Raw genomic sequence first — 16,386 nt, 5'->3', positions numbered from 1 at the left:
AAAAAGTAGCATGCCTAGTTTGACAACTTAAGGAGGAGAAAGTACAGATACATTTTCAAATATAGAGTGTGAGAGTAATCAGCAAAATAATACTGAAGTACTGAAACTTAAAAATCTCCTTACATACAGTAAAAATAATAATAAACAACCCTTTCAAATCCTATGTGGTGGTACTGGAAATTAAGTCTAGTTTGCACATTTGGGGTTGCATCTTTGTATTTGTCTTTCTGAAAAAGTATTGCATATGTGGTATTGCCTGCCCCCGAAGGAAAATAAAGGTCAGTTCCAAGCTTATATTTGCCCAAGAGTTGACATCTTTATTGAACAACATTATGGCATTGTTGTGGCAGTAAATGAGGGATGGCTTACTTATACTGATGAGTGCCTGGAAGTACACACATTAAGCATGAGAATACATGTACAGTATCAAGAACAGAAAGCTACTGCAGATCTCCACGACTATAACACCGGTTGAGCACATCACAACATATCACAGCAGTCCACATATACAATATAAATACATATCATTTGGCTAATATTCACATGCATCAGTGTTTGGGTACATGTGCACCAATCTTGTCCTACTCAGGAGAACAAAGAGGGTACTTGTACATGGACCTTTCACTGGATAACAGGAGCAATGAATAAATGCTCAAACTGTTTTCCATACCTGTTACCTTTGTACCTTTGATGTTGCTCAAAATGAAAGGGTCGCAAATCATACACACTTAAGCTCAACACCGTCGCCGGTGTGTTTCTTCATGTGCTTACTCAAACCGGACTGATAGCAGAAACTTGTGTTACAGATTGAGCAGGAGAAGGTTTTCTCACCAATGTGTGTTCTGATGTGTCTGATCAAACTTCTCTTCAGGGAGAATCTTTCACCACAGAATGAGCAGATGCATGGTTTTTCTCCCGTGTGACGCCTCATGTGTCTTATCAGGTTTCTCTTGTTGCCAAAGGTTTTGTCACATTGAGGACATTGCGGTTTCTCCCCAAAGTGGGTTTCCATGTGCTGAAATAATGCCGACTGAAAAGTAAAACTTGAGTTGCAGACTGAGCAGGAAAAAGGTTTTTCTCCTGTGTGTTTTCTGGTGTGTGTTATTAAATAATCCTTCCGAGAGAATCTTTTGCCACAATCTGAGCACAGGAAGGGTTTCTCTCCGGTGTGACATCTCATGTGTCGTTTCAGATTCCGCTTGTTTCCAAACGTTTTGTCACACTGAGTACATTTCACGTGTTTGTCATCAGTGTGTCCTGTCACATCATTTTTAGAGTGCTCATCGTCAGTGTCAGACATTGTGTCACCACTATCTGACAATGGCGCTAAGCGGCTGTCTGCTTGTGATCCTCCATCACCTTTTGTTGTCTTGTGACGACTTGAACTGCTGCTTGCACCTTCTTCCCCTTGACCTTTGTCTTCATCATCTTCACTCTTCACAATGACACGATACACTGAGAAATCCAGCCCTTGAAGGTGCTCTCCATCCTCTTCCACTTTAATGTAGGGAGGCTCTGGCTCCTCCTGTTCCACCCTGGAGCTCCGATCCTGCTGTTCTGGATTCAGATCTTCTTCACTGACATCTGCAGGACATAAGAGGACAAACACACATGGTTTGGTCGAGTCAAACTGCTCAATTAATTCACGTTGTTTTTGTGGAACCACTAAATATGAATACAGTAAACCATATCTACATATTGGTTCATCATTTCTGCCACCACTATATTGCAAACTTTTAGGCGATCTGTTTTTAAAGGGACTACAGTATAAATGCTATTTAAAATTTAGAGTTGTGGGCCTTCATGTTGTGGCACAACATGCCAGGCACCCCTGAGGTCTACTGGGAGAGGTACAGTGTAATTATAAGCAATAAGAGGCAGATAAGGTACTCACCTGGTGTCCTATAATTGAGGTTGGTCCCATAAAACAAAAAAATATCTTTAACCAATGAATATCGTTGTAGGCTTGGACAGTTTAAATTACTGTAACAACTGTACTAATGTTTTTCGCAATACAGTGTTTTTCGAGAGAATGCACAGAAAGTTTAATGTGGTGCTTCTCAAACTGTTTCGAAACATGTGAGTACAAGACAAGCAAACCTGGTACGTGTCGAGGTTTCTTGAAAACAGCATCCAGGAGTTGTCGTTGCCGCTCGTTCTCCTCTTTCGTCCGGCAAAGTTCCTTCTCGTACTCAGCTATCGTTCTTTCAAACACTACAAATACTTCTTCAACGGCCGCATTTAGTCGCTGATTCAGCAACGCTCTCAGCATTTCAACTTTACACATTTTCACACGATAATCATAACACTTTACATCCACACTCGTGCGCTGCTGAGCGATATGTTGCTAACTTTGCAGCTAGCAAGCTGAGATAGTTTACGAAGCTTTAAGGTGCACCAAGACAAGTTTATCAGAATATTAATAGCTACTTGTGTTTGCTATGTTACATAAACGGAATGTTAACTACATAAACAGGAAAAGATGCTATAATCAACGCAAGGACGAGGACTCATCTAGACTGTCTCGGCAATGTGTTTTCTTTTCTGTTTTACTTCCGGGAGAGTTAAAAAACGGCGATTGCGTCATATTGACGCATTACCGCCTCTCTCGGGTGGGAATGTGTCGTTACATCTTTTAATTTCCACGGGGAAAAAAAGTGAAGAAATTATTTAAGGAAATTAGCACAATGAAACATTACAATGTACATTCAAAGAATAATGCGAGAGAGCCGGGAATGTCCTCCATTTCCTAGAGGTGGGACAACTAGTACCAGAAGATTTAGCGTGAAATGACACATCCATACCAAAGGAGGCAGTAACTCACTACTCTGTACTCAGTATGTCTTTTCTACCGGATATGGAAAACCAGTCAAGGAAAATAATGCGACAGAACAATTAATTAAATCAGTATATCGCCTTTATTATTTGTTGATGCCTAATTCCGTTTATATTTATGTCCTCTAATTAATTAAACATAATTTGCTCTTCGTGTCGGTCCGTTTTGATGTGGCTGCTCTTTTTGTTTTTGTCGATAGATGCAAAAAATAGACGCCTTCGTTAGCCACGCGTCGCCAACCAGAGATCAAGTGTAATCGTAAACTAAGGGGGGGGGGGGGGGGGGGGTAAATGTGCACAAGAACGTCAGCAGAGTACGAGGAGGGACTTGGTCGAGCAGAAGAGAGCCGTGAAGAGGAGAATGAGCGACAACGTCAAATACTGGTCGCTGTTTTCAAGAAGCAAGATGAAGCAGACAAGGCAGGTTTGTTCAATTTTTCCTCTCATAATCATTTTATACGAGCCAGGTTGGGATTGCGTCCAAACAAAAATCTCACTGTCTCCTTTCCGGGATTCGAAGACACGCTTGAAAGTATTAATAAAGTATTACGAAATAGATTGGTGGACGAATGCCAGACGATGTAGTATTTGGAGGAGGCGCAGTGGGATTCATCGTGAGGGTCTACAACCGTGCTAGTATAGTGCAGTACCATCAGTGTTCACAACAAAAACAAGAAAAGGAAAAGCAGAGTGCAGAAATACTTTTAAGAGTAATACAATTGAAATTACAAAATAAAATCTGTACAAGTCCAATGAAATCAATTAGAAGTAGTTACTCTGCAGTCGGAAGGTCTGGAATAAGTTTCATGATGTTTGGTAGTATAGAGCTGAGTGAGTCTGATGCAGGAGTCCCCTGTTGTCGAAATGTATCACATCAGTGGATTTCACGCCCAACTGTACTTCTTTGCTATTGAGACAGGGATTTGGCTGCATTTTGTCACTTGTTAGAACGTTTTAGACAGTGCAGAAAAAAACATTTTAGTGAGTTTTTCAGCTAATAGCTGATGATAGGTTCTAGGGGGGGGATTGCAAAAAGGAATATTTGTTAGCTGTAAACCATGACTGTGCCTGTATTACTCTTTTGTCAGGCTCATGTCCACTTTTCACCCTATCACTTCTCCGCATTGCCGCTCCAGGTGTGCTATGGTAGAAGAACCACGCGGAAGCTTCTGTGTGTCCTCCTGCAAGATCCTGCAAAGTTTGACTTTTCAAACCATGTATGTTTGTTATCTTGTGTCCTGCAGACATCAGGGAAGATCGTCAACTTGAGCAGTGGGCATTGAGCTCCAGGGCGGAGCAGGTGGAACCTAAGCACCCCTATATGAAAGATGAAGAGAAGAATCTTGAGGCCCCATTGATTAAAGAGGAAGAGGATGAACACAGCATCACTCGGGAGGAAGAGCAGCTTCAAGGTGTGGAGGACGGTGCCATCGCCAAGTTTCCAATCACTGTTATTCATGTGAAGTGTGAAGATGATGTTGATGATGATGAAGGTGATGGAAACCACTGCGGAGGATCCCAAGCAGGCCGCTTCATTACGCTCTTAGATTGTGATGGCAGAATAACATCACACTCTGCGGTTCCTGATGATGAACAACACTCTCAAGGCGATCTGACTTGTCACAGTGACAAAACACACTTGACATGTCCTCAGTGTAACAAAACTTTCACCAACAAGAGGAACCTCAGAAGACACATGGTAATTCATACGGGAGAAAAACCTTTTATGTGTTCCATTTGTGGGAAAAGATTCTTTCAGAAGGGATCTATGATGACACATACAAGAAAACACACTGGAGAAAAACCTTTTTGCTGTTCGGTGTGCAACAAATGTTTTAGTGATTATTCAACACTGGCGAAACACATGAGAACACACACCGGTGAGAAACCCTTTTCGTGTTCAATCTGCAGTAAAACATTCTCTCAGAAGGTGGCAATGCAAACACACGCAAGAACACATACTGGAGAAAAATCATTTTTCTGCACCATCTGCAGCACAAGTTTTAATGTTCGTTCAACGTTGGTTCACCACATGAGAACGCATACCGGTGAGAAACCTTTTACCTGCTCAGTGTGCGACAAAAGCTTTGGTCATCCTGCAGGATTGGCGAGGCACATGAGAACGCACACTGGGGAGAAACCTTTCGCCTGCTCTGTCTGCAACAGACGTTTTTCAATTCACAAGACTTTGGTTCAACACACGAGAACGCACACTGGGGAGAAACCGTTCATTTGTGCCGTTTGTGGTCAAAGTTTCTCTCAAAGCGGCGCTTTACAAAGACATGTAAGATCACACACTGGTGAGAAACCGTTCAGTTGCAGTGTGTGTGAGAAAAGATTTAATGACAAGTATAAGGTGAAGAAGCACAAGTGTGCCGGAGAGAAGAGCGGCAGCACATGAAGAGCAGGAAAGTGTGCCATTGGGAAAAACTCAGAAAATTGAAGTGGTTGTGGTAGGTGCAAACTCGTATATGTGATCCCAAAATCGCTCTCAAGTACCAGTCAACCCTGATGTTCAAAAGCATTTGGACTTCAAGTTTCTATGATGCATTTATACATCACCACAATGGATTTAAAATAAAACAATCAAGATGTGATTAAAGTGACATTCTGCATTTCCGCTTGAAAAGTTTCACTGTGAAGACTGGAAATACTGATACGCTGTATGACACATTGGGCATATTAGGCAGAGTACAGTACATCAACTTGTAGGTACTCTTCTGTGTTGAGCAAAGTTGTCCTATTTAATACTGTGGTACCTAAACTTGCAAATGTAATTCATGCTGTCACCCAGCTCGTAAATACATTAATACGCAAATCGATGTGTTCAATTTTCCCCTTTGCAATAAATTAAAATGTCACGATCCATTGCTGCCACATTTTTGAAGGTGGTTTTAGTCATGAAGAATAGTGCTGTATTGTGAAATATAAATATTAACAAAAAGAGTATAAAAGACATTGTGAAGAATTGAACTGGTTGTAGAAAACGCAATTAAGGTGAAGGTCTTTCTCACACACACACGCACACACGGCAGTATTTGTGTTTCCAGCTTGTATTGGCCGTTTACCACAGGTATTTCAGTGTTAACCTCTGCTCAAAGCAGTTCAGAAAAAAAGACGTCTGCACCGCAGCACGTTCGAGAACACAACTCTCGTAACTAAAATCACTTCCTGCTTCTCTGACTTTAATCGCCAATCAGAACCTATCAACATAAAAACATGTCTAAGCAATTATTAAACAACAGAATATAATTCAGGTATGCTGAACATGAAATAATATGATGCTCAAACATAAAATGATAATTAATAATATAACATAAGCGTACATAATTATTGATTGTGAACTGGTCCAAGTGTTGTATACAGCACAGTTGTGTAGTGTTACAATGCAGTTTGGGGTTAATATGAAAAACAACAACAACATTCAGTTGATTAGTTGCCGCTTCCATAGTGTAATGATGTTCCCACACCAAAGGGGACAGTAATGCACCAGAACGGGTCGACTCCGTCCTTTCTGCAGGAAATAGAAAGTAGGCCACTCAGGAAATGCAGGAATCGAGACGGCGAAATGAAGTCCGTAATATTGCCATGGACATTGCGTCAACTGTACATTTAGGTTGTGTACCGATTAAACATAACAGACTCTTCTTGTCGCTAAAGCTTCACCTGCTAGCTCAGCCCGCTCGCTGCTCACAAAGAGACGCGGAAGTTAGCCTCATATACCCAAGCAGAGATCCAGTGTGTGCCTCCCGTGTTGGGATTAATTGAGTGATTACTGTCAGTCTGTTTGGAAAGAATGATAGCGGAGTACGAGGAGGAAATTTGTCGATCAAGAGAAGAAAACGAGCGGCAACGTCAATTACTGGACGCTCTTTTAAAGCATCAAGATGAAAAGCACAGCGCAGGTTTGTTTATCTCCTCTTGCAGTTGTTTTAATTCTCAAACCTTCTGCGTCCAGGGATTTCTTACAAGCAAGACCCCCCCCCCCCCAGAAAAGAGCTCCGAATAACCGTAACGCCAATTATCGTATGACAGATTTTTAATCCACGTGCAGCACTTTGTATGCAACAAGGGTTGCTGTGAAGTGCCTTATAAATGGAGTTCAGTCGAATTGAGTTGTCATACATGGCTACAATGTGTCCACAAATGCCACGGAGATGAAAAGGTGACGAAATGTTTTGAAAACAAAAAAAAGTTTTTGGGAGAAAAAAGTGGTGACGTTTGTGCAAATATTTGTTTAATCAGAATACGATGTCACTTTTTTGGCTCTCAAAATAATTGCAATAATATTGTCGTATCTTTTAAAAAGGTGCATACTAAATCATTACGCTTCACGATCATAATATTTGAACACGTCATAGCAGAATTTGATTTTTCCAAACCACATGCACTTGTCTTCAGAGTCCCCTTACATTAAAGAGGAAGAACACGAACACAGCATTGGTCAGGAAGAAGAGCAGTTTCGAGAGCTGGAAGACGCCGATGTCACTGAGCAGCCCTTTAACTGTGTCATTGTGAAGAGTGAAGATGACGACGGGGTTGGAGACCACTGTGGAGGATCACAAGCAGACAACTTCTTAACTCCACTATCAAACAGTGACAACACGTCACCCTCTCCTGACACGGATGATGACGAACACTGTAAAGGTGATGCGACGAGTCACAGTGACTGCAAAGGTTTGGCATGCCTTCAATGTGACAAAACGTTTAGCAACAATGCAAATCTGAGAAGACACATGATGATTCACACGGGAGAAAAACCTTTCATGTGTTCAGTTTGTGGGAAAAGATTCTCTCAGAAGACTTCGATGATAACACACACAAGAACACACACTGGAGAAAAACCTTTTTCCTGCTCGGTGTGCCACAAATGCTTTAGTGACTATTCTACTTTGACGAAACACATGAGAACACACACAGGTGAGAAACCCTTTTCATGCTCAATCTGCGGTAAAACATTTTCTCAGAAGGCAACTATGAGAACGCACACGAGAACACACACTGGCGAAAAAGCATTCTTCTGCACCTTTTGCAATACACGTTTTAATGTTCGTTCAACATTGGTCCAACACATGAGAACCCACACTGGTGAGAAACCCTTTACCTGCTCAGTGTGCACCAAAAGTTTTGGTCATCCTGCAGCGCTGGCGAGGCACATGAGAACACATACTGGGGAGAAAGTGTTCAATTGCAGTGTGTGTGATCAAAGCTTCTCGTACAAGTACCAAGTGAACAAACACAAGTGTGTTGGCAGAGAACAGCAGCAGTGAAGGAAGCTGCAGAACTTTAAACTGAATATTGACCTTCACTTGTAGCAAACACTGTTTATGACCAATTCAAATGAGATGCACTGCTGGATTTGCAGTTTACAGTACTTATAAATTAGTATGACTCCTTTCTGGGAACCTATGGATGCTACTCATTCATGCTTAAAATATCAGTCCATGATTATTGCCAAATGAACAGTTTGAATAAAACATTATCAAACATATCCAGTCTTCATATTTTAATTAAGGGCAATATTTTTGTCTTCTTAGACAACAGAAAGACATGCTTCAACACTTTAAACAAACTAGAATTGCCCTCATTCATACACTATTAAAGAACACACTGTGGTGCAAAAGCAGCAAACATACTCACACTTTGGACATGGAAAAATACAAACTATATTCTGGTAATAGTGCCAATTCAACTCCTGTAATTAATTAAAAATGAAAAAAGTACAGACTCAAATAATGAAAATGTATCTTTACCGTTATTTATATGCAATACCCATTTTGGTAACTTGGAAACAGAATGCTTGATTAACTAATGTGCTCTGCACTCAGCTGGCGACCCACCTCTTGCTCAAAGACAGCTGGGATAGGCTCCAGCACACCTGCAACCAGAGTGCAGATAAGTGGGCTGCAAAATGAATAAATGAATAGCTAATGCAGTGATGCTCAAAGCGTAGTACATAGGTTCCCTGCAGGGATATGTGAAAGAATTATGGAAATGTCGGAACTGCATGATGGCAAACAGTAGTGGCTTAATTGTATTCATTCAGCCATTGATTATCCGAACTCCTTTGTCGTCATGAGGGTTGTGGGTATGCTGGGTCCTAACCCAGTAGACTTCGAGCATCGGCGTGGTACTTTCCACTGTTTGCCAGCCAATCAAAGGGCACACAAAGACAAACAACCGTTCACATCCACACAGTCATACCAAGGGACAATTTAGAGTGTGCCATTAACCAAGCCACACCTATTTTTGGAATGTGGGACAAAACCGTAGCACCCAGAGAGAATAAATTGCTGGCACAGGGAAAACATGCAAACTCTACACAGGAAGGCAGGAGAGCAGATTTGAAACCTGGAACAATGCACTGTGAGGCGGACGTGCTCACCAGTCAACCACAACGCCGCCCTTCTTAACTTTATTATTATTTTTAATTAATGTACCAGACATGTATGTACAATACATTTGCATTTAATCACTTAGAAATATTGGTTCCCAAACATTTCTTTAGGTAATTGTTTAAATGTTACATTTATATGCAGTAAATACTCGTATTAATATTATTTCAGTACAGTACAGCCACGCTACAAAGCGTAGCGTTAATGTTTAACCTATACATAGTGTTACATAGGGTAGCAAAAAAAAAAATAATATACTTTTTAGGAATAAAACCATTACCTGAAAACCTTCTAAAGTACGGGATTGTGTTTGTGTCCGTCAGAGGCTAACGAGTGTAATGACACCGCCTCACCAGGGGAGATAGTAATATATTCGACTCAAACAACTGCGTCTTGTCTGCCGGAAGTAAATCTAAAGCAAAGTTAGCAAGACGCCGTTTAGCATTTGGACTGTAGTCCTGGTTGCATTGAATAATGTTGTGTGCTGATTACTCAACACGCATCGGCAATTTTGATTCATCTTTTACAGCACGTGACCGGAGTGCCCTTTTCCTTTCTGGATAAACTCGTCACGGTGGACTTCGAAGTTTCTATTGCTAGCTTAGCTCGTTAGCTGCTAACAAAGAGACATCAAGTGAGTGTAACCTCTGAAAATGTCTGAAAAAAGTGTGAAAGAAGAGTACGAGGAGGCCCTTTCTCGAACAAAGGAGAAGAACGAACGTAAACGACTGGACGCTATATTGAAGAGACATCAAGTTGTGCTACACAGAGCAGGTTAGTTCAGTGTTTATCAACCATTATTAAGCGAAGACACATATTTCACATCGGGAAAAAAATTGACGGCACACGTAACACCGAGTGTCATATTGTGGCCCCAGACACAATAGACTAAACTTTTCCAAAGTAAAGATGCACCCGTTTTATGCCAATCGCACGGGCACCTAGCAACCAAAATAGGCCCATCAGAATTAATAGCAAATGTGGGCGTTCCGTCAGTCCGTCACTGATGGACTCCAGTTTTCCTAGCGAATGATGAATGACAGAAACTTTTAAACATGGAAGCAGTTTGTCCACCGAATCGTCAGTAACCCCTGTGGTGGGAAGTGTGTCAGTAGTTAAATCCAATTTATTTATATAGCCTTAATTGCAGAGAAGTGTCAAAGGCTTCACGTTATACAAATTCAAGACATTCGCTGATGTTGAGTGAAAAAAAAAATCTGGGAAAAAAAAGACAACCCTTGTCAAGGGGCCGTAGCGTGCGTCCTTCATACACGCGTTAAGAGTCAAAACTACCCATTACAAAGAGACACATCTTTGTTTGACGACATCTTTTTCACATTTACTCTCGGTTATGTGTGTTAATTTTGGAGCCAAAATATTAACATGACTTGACCATGTATGATTGTCTTCTTGTGTCCAGGAGACGACAGCAAAGAGTGTCTTCATCCTGAACAGCAGGAATGGAGCTTCAGGGTGGAGCAGCATGGGCCAGAGACCCCAAAGGTAAAAGCGGAAGAGCAAAAGGACACTTTCATGAAAGATGAAGAAGAGCCACCGCCTTCACGTAATAAAGAGGATGAGGAGGAAAAGCACCTCAACATTAAAGAGGAAGAAGAGGAGGATGATATTACCACGTTTCCATGGACTCGTGTCATTGTGAAGAGTGAAGATGAAGAGGACCAAGGTCAGTGGTCAATGCTTCATCCCAGTGAAAGTGAGGAGAACAGAAGGGAGGAGCCTCCAAGCAGCAGCTCAAGTCAATACATGACAAGGGAAGATGATGGAGACCACTGTGGACGATCACAAGCAGACAACCTTTTCGCTCCGCTATCAGAGAGTGACGACATAATTTCACACACTTATGACACCGATGATGACGAACACGCTAAAGGGAAACCTTTTGCTTGTTCAGTCTGCCACACACGTTTTAGTGTTCATTCACGTTTTGTTCAACATATGAGAAAGCATACAGGGGAAAAGCCATTTTCCTGCTCAGTTTGTGGTCAAATATTCTCTCAAAGAGGCGCGGTGACAAGACACACAAGAACACACTCTGGGGAGAAACCGTTTTCTTGTTCAGTCTGTGGTAAAGGATTTACTCAAAAGGAACATTTGGTAACACATACCAGAACACACACAGGAGAGAAACCTTATTCCTGCTCAGTGTGTGGTAAAAGTTTCTCTATAAAGGGAAATTTGATAACGCACACAAGAATACACACTGGCGAGAAATCTTTTGTATGCTCAGTCTGTGACTTAAGTTTTGTTGATCGTTCATCATTGGTTCAACACATAAGAACACACACTGGGGAGAAACCTTTTTCCTGTACAGTCTGTGGTAAAAAATTCACTCAGAAGGGACAGTTGAACACACACTCAAGAACACATACGGGAGAAAAACCTTTTGCCTGCACAGTCTGCAACTTAGGTTTTGGTGATCGTTCCACTTTGGTTCTTCACATGAGAACGCACACTGGGGAGAAACCTTTTTCCTGCTCAGTTTGTAATAAAAGATTTGCCCAGAGGGCACATTTAAGAACACACACTAGGACACACACTGGAGAGAAACCTTTTGCGTGCTCTGTCTGCAGCACAAGTTTCGCTGATCGGTCTTCATTAGTTCAACACACGAGAATTCACACTGGTGAGAAAGTGTTCAGTTGCAGTGTGTGTGATGAAAGGTTCTCTTACAAGTATCAAATGAAAAAACACAAGTGTCCCGAGGAGAAGAGCAACAGCACATGAAGCTGCAGAATTTGTCTTATGAAGAAACTAAAAAGCTGAGAAAGTTTGAGTGGTCACATGGAAAAACAATTTATATATGATCCTCGATGAAACTAGTCTTCAAAGTCTACAATGATGCGATACAATACAGTAATTGTCAGAACATTTACATGATTTGCTTTATTTTTTAGATTACATGACAAGTTTCTGATTTAGTAGAATCATCTTTATTCTCCACGCAAGGTATTTGTAGCATTGGTAACACTTTAGATAGCAGCACAACACGAACTGACTGTTGCACATCATCAGATAATAATGGCCTGTATTTGTATTTAGATTTGGTGAAATGTGGTTCATCTCTCAAAGGCATTCTTGAACACATTTTGTAACTAAACAGATTCTGTAATGATCAAGGGTCTCCTGCAATTGCCGTTCTGCTGATGAGACTGTGTATTGCACCCTGCAAGCTGCTCTGTCCAACCTCTGCTCTTCCACGGAATTAAATGACAGAAAGATCACTCCTCATATCAAGACCACTCCTCCTGTTTATTTTGCCAAGCTATAGACATACTAAACAAGACAACACATATTTTGGGGGGCGTACGGTGTGACTTGCCTAAGTCATACCAAAAAAGATTATGCATATTAATAACCCATTAGGCGTCAGTTGTTCAATAAAATATTCAGTTTTGATATCGCTATTTGAAAAGATAGTCGCTTGAAAACGGTGATAAAGCTATATTGTAAGTGTTGCTTGGTGCAATTTTGTTATGCTGACGCATACATAGTTTTAAAATGTTTTGAGCATGACTGTATGCTTTTAGGGTGCAACGTTTCCATCTCGATTGGAACATCGCTGCCTGTAAGACCTTGTCTAACTTTTATAACAAAGCTGCGTTCACCTTGCAGGGCGTGATGCCAAATTCGTATTTTTTGTAAAATCCGATTTTTTTTACTGTACTCGACGTTCACATTACAGAACAAACGCGACTTCTCATGTGAAACGAGGGCGTCCTTGACGTGCCACACATGCGCACAAAGCACGACGTCGAGCCAGAGACGCTGCATTTTTTACGGAAGTAAATATGGTCCAGCTTGTAGGGGTCCCCTCTTTTTATCATTTTATATCAACAGAGGAGTGCTGAGGGAGGAAGTAGAAATATTTGGGGGAAAGACGCTTTTCGATCTTTTTATATCGTGGTGACGTCTACTAATGATGACGTAACGCAGATGTCTCCTAAATATACCGTCAGTTAATTGCTGCATGTAATTAATAAATCCTTTGTTTGACATCACATACATATCTGATGTATATGTACATACGAAAGAGGCCCAGGTCAGAATAGAACAAAAATGCGATTGTACTGTTCAAACGACATGAAAAAAAAAACATACGGTTTGCAACAGATGTTCCGGGTTAGCCGAGGACTCCAGGTTAAAGATGTCAGCTCCGTCATTTGTGATCACCCGCTCTTGTGTAAAATTTATGACCGCGAATATATGCCGCGGCAGGAGTAAATGCTCGATTTTTTTTTCTGATGCACCTCACGGCGCCATCTTGTGTCCTCTTTTTCCGTCGGAGCTACAAACGAAGACGTGGACAATAAACAGAGCTCCGCTTTGAGTGTAAAAGTACTGGGTTTATCGTTTGAAAATGTGTAAAGTAGAAATACTGAGAGCATTGATGAATCAGCGCCTACGTGCAGCTGTCGAGGAGGTAGTTGGAGTTTTTGCAAGGACGATAGCAGAGTACGAGGAAGAACTTTGTCGAACAAGAGAGGAGAACGAGCGACAACGTCAACTGTTGGACGCTGTTGTCAAGAAGCAAAACGTGTTACACGTAACAGGTGTGTTTATTAACTTCATATCTTAATAACGCTATTCATTGAACGTTTTGACGCGATTCTTATTTTGGGCGGTTTTCTTTTACCCTTATTCAATCGGAAAAGCAAGGAAAGCTTTCGATACCATGAATCGTAATCGATTCCTCAATCATTTCGAACGCTCTGACACAAGGATCATATTGAATTACCTCAGAATTTATTGAACCAAAAGGCAGCATCTTGTGAAGCTAGGTGAGTTTAACTCGAATTACTTGGGCATTGTGTTTGGTCTACCCAGGGACTGCGTTCACGCCAGCCTCCACTAATTCCAACTAAGAGACAGTGTCAATGAGAGTGGATGTTTGTATCTCACTGTGCCCTGTGATTGACTGGCGACCTGTCCTGGGTGTAGTCTGCTTTTTGCCTGATGTCACCCAGGATAGGCTGTGACCTTGAACAGTAAATGTTGTAGTAAATGAAACAAAAACAATGAATTGTACAATTAATGTTAATGAATGCTCTGTCTGTAAGCTAAAGAAGTTACCATTCCAGATGGCAGAAATGCACAAATTCAGTTTGCGTTCAATAACAACGAATTAAACAAACTTGAATGACTTTTCCAAACCATCTGTGTTTGGCCTCTCATGCCCTGCAGACATCAGTGAAGAAAATCTTCCTTCTGAGCAGCAAGAGTGGAGCTCCTGGGTGGGCCAGCAAGAGCGAGAACATCTCAACATTAAAAAGGAAGAGAAGGAGGAGGATATCATCAAGTTGCCATTGATAGATGTCCCTTTGACGAGTGAGGTTGAAGCCAAAGGTGAGAACAGAGTGCTGGAGCCTCCGAGCAGCAGCTCAAGTCACCACTTGAAAACGGGAGTTGATGGAGACCACCGTGGTGGATCCCTGGCAGAAAGCTGGCTACCTCCACTCTCAAATCGTGGCGACATGTCTGACATTGGTCATGAACATTCTCAGGGTGGTACCACATATCACATTGACAACCAAGTTTTGGCATGTCCTCAGTGTGACAAATCCTTTGACTGCAAGTCTTCTTTCAAAAGACACATGAGAACTCACAGTGATAACAATGACTTGACATGTCATGAATATGACACCGATTTCCCTAACCAGACTGATTTGAAAGGACACACGAGAAGTCATACTGGAGAGAAGCCATTGTCCTGCACAGTGTGTTTTAAAGAATTTGAGTACAGAGGAACTTTGACAGCGCACATGAGAACACACACCGGTGAGAGGCCATTTGCGTGTGCAGTATGTGGTCAGCGATTCTCAGTGCGATCAAATATGGTGAAGCACATGTTAATACATACAGGGGAGAAACCTTTTGCCTGCTCGGTGTGCGGTCTCAGAGTAAATCAAAAGGCTAGTTTAATAACCCACATGAGAACGCACACTGGTGAGAAACCATTTTCCTGCTCAAGTTGCAGGAAATGTTTTTCCGATCGCTCCTCACAAATTCGACACATGAGAACGCACACGGGGGAGAAATTGTTCAGTTGCAGCGTGTGTGATCAAAGATTTTCTCGTAAGTACAAGCTGAACCAGCACAAGTGTACTGGGAGGAAATAAAGTTGAATGAGACTGACATTTTTAACATTGCTGCACAAAATGTGATTCTGCCATCGTGTTTGTGTTTGTGTGTGTGTGTGTGTGTGTGTGTGTGTGTGTGTGTGTGTGTGTGTGTGTGTGTGTGTGTGTGTGTGTGTGAGTGATACTGCAGCTGTTACCCGTGGATACGCTTCAAACAGAATGTTATACAATAAAGGTTATTTCCTTGTCTGTATCATCAGTGTTTTGTATTATTCTGGTTAAAGGTGATGTAACATGTCCCACGGAAAATACCCACTTAAGATGTCTTCAGTGCGACAAAACTGCTGGTACCAAGTACACGTGAAAGGACATGAGAAAGCACAGAGAAGAGAAACATTTTTATTGCTTGTTTTGCAATACAACATTCTCTCAAAAGGTAAAGTTGATAACACACACAAGAACAGACACTGGAGAGAAACCCCCTTTTGTGTTTAGTCTGCAACAAGAGTTCGTGATCATTCAGCACTGGTTCAACACAAGACAACACACACCGGTGAGAAACCGTTTACATGTTCTTTGTGTGGCCAATGCTTCTCATTCAGGTCAAATATGAGAACACACACGAGAACACACACTGGAGAGAAACCTTTTGTCTGCTCAGTGTGGTTTGAGAGTAACTCAAAAGGTTAGTTTAACAAATCACATGAGAAAACACACTGGAGGGAGACCTTTTGCCTGCTCCGTATGCAACAACAGTTTTCTGATCGCTCAACATTGGCTAGGCACATAAGAACTCACACTGGGGACAAAGTGTTCAGTTGCAGCGTGTATTAGAAGCTATTCTCTCGGAAGGAGAAGCTAAAAAAAAAACCACAAGTGTGCTGGAGGGAAATAAAGTTGTGGGACTTAGAATAGACTTTGGAACAACATCATCACTCATAACTAAGAGATGTTATGAAATAAATGCCCTAGAGGGAGTGGCAGATGACTGGTGGGGAACCAGGAAGTGAACGGTGTGCAGATAAGCATGAGAGCTGGTCCAGGATTTATCAGTTTGG

The 16,386-nt window shown here is 41.6% G+C and overlaps 4 protein-coding genes across 6 annotated transcripts; 3 read left to right on the top strand and 1 right to left on the bottom strand.

The window, feature by feature from the left end:
• Window positions 1–305: 305 nt before the first annotated feature.
• LOC147207423 (uncharacterized) lies at window positions 306–2,547 on the bottom strand. Its single transcript, XM_086106652.1, has 2 exons — window positions 2,101–2,547; window positions 306–1,584 (listed from the first exon to the last, which is right to left on the bottom strand). Exons 1-2 carry the CDS (start codon window positions 2,285–2,287, stop codon window positions 719–721), a joined length of 1,053 nt encoding a protein of 350 aa, XP_085962778.1. The 5' UTR covers window positions 2,288–2,547; the 3' UTR covers window positions 306–718.
• Window positions 2,548–3,126: 579 nt separating this feature from the next.
• LOC147207422 (uncharacterized) lies at window positions 3,127–5,695 on the top strand. Of its 2 annotated transcripts, none has more exons than XM_086106636.1 (2): window positions 3,127–3,259; window positions 4,080–5,695. In XM_086106636.1, exons 1-2 carry the CDS (start codon window positions 3,127–3,129, stop codon window positions 5,234–5,236), a joined length of 1,290 nt encoding a protein of 429 aa, XP_085962762.1. In that variant the 3' UTR covers window positions 5,237–5,695. The 2 variants fall into 2 exon arrangements, with proteins under 2 accessions (XP_085962762.1, XP_085962765.1); XM_086106639.1 differs by having other exon boundaries at window positions 3,131–3,255.
• A 670-nt stretch (window positions 5,696–6,365) lies between these two features.
• Window positions 6,366–12,481, top strand: LOC147207421 (uncharacterized). Of its 2 annotated transcripts, XM_086106635.1 has the most exons (3): window positions 6,366–6,740; window positions 7,237–7,512; window positions 10,651–12,481. In XM_086106635.1, exons 1-3 carry the CDS (start codon window positions 6,632–6,634, stop codon window positions 11,973–11,975), a joined length of 1,710 nt encoding a protein of 569 aa, XP_085962761.1. In that variant the 5' UTR covers window positions 6,366–6,631; the 3' UTR covers window positions 11,976–12,481. The 2 variants fall into 2 exon arrangements, with proteins under 2 accessions (XP_085962761.1, XP_085962760.1); XM_086106634.1 differs by lacking the exons at window positions 6,366–6,740; window positions 7,237–7,512 and adding an exon at window positions 9,628–10,004.
• Window positions 12,482–13,156: 675 nt separating this feature from the next.
• Window positions 13,157–15,522, top strand: LOC147207420 (uncharacterized). Its single transcript, XM_086106647.1, has 2 exons — window positions 13,157–13,801; window positions 14,433–15,522. Exons 1-2 carry the CDS (start codon window positions 13,609–13,611, stop codon window positions 15,365–15,367), a joined length of 1,128 nt encoding a protein of 375 aa, XP_085962773.1. The 5' UTR covers window positions 13,157–13,608; the 3' UTR covers window positions 15,368–15,522.
• The last annotated feature ends 864 nt before the right edge of the window (window positions 15,523–16,386 follow it).

This window comes from Hippocampus guttulatus, chromosome 3 (genome assembly GCF_054856545.1).
Source record: "Hippocampus guttulatus isolate MCC_2025c chromosome 3, RoL_Hgut_1.0, whole genome shotgun sequence".
NCBI lineage: Eukaryota > Metazoa > Chordata > Actinopteri > Syngnathiformes > Syngnathidae > Hippocampus > Hippocampus guttulatus.
The sequence above is the reverse complement of the archived record's forward strand: the minus strand, read 5'-3'. Positions and strand labels throughout refer to the sequence as shown.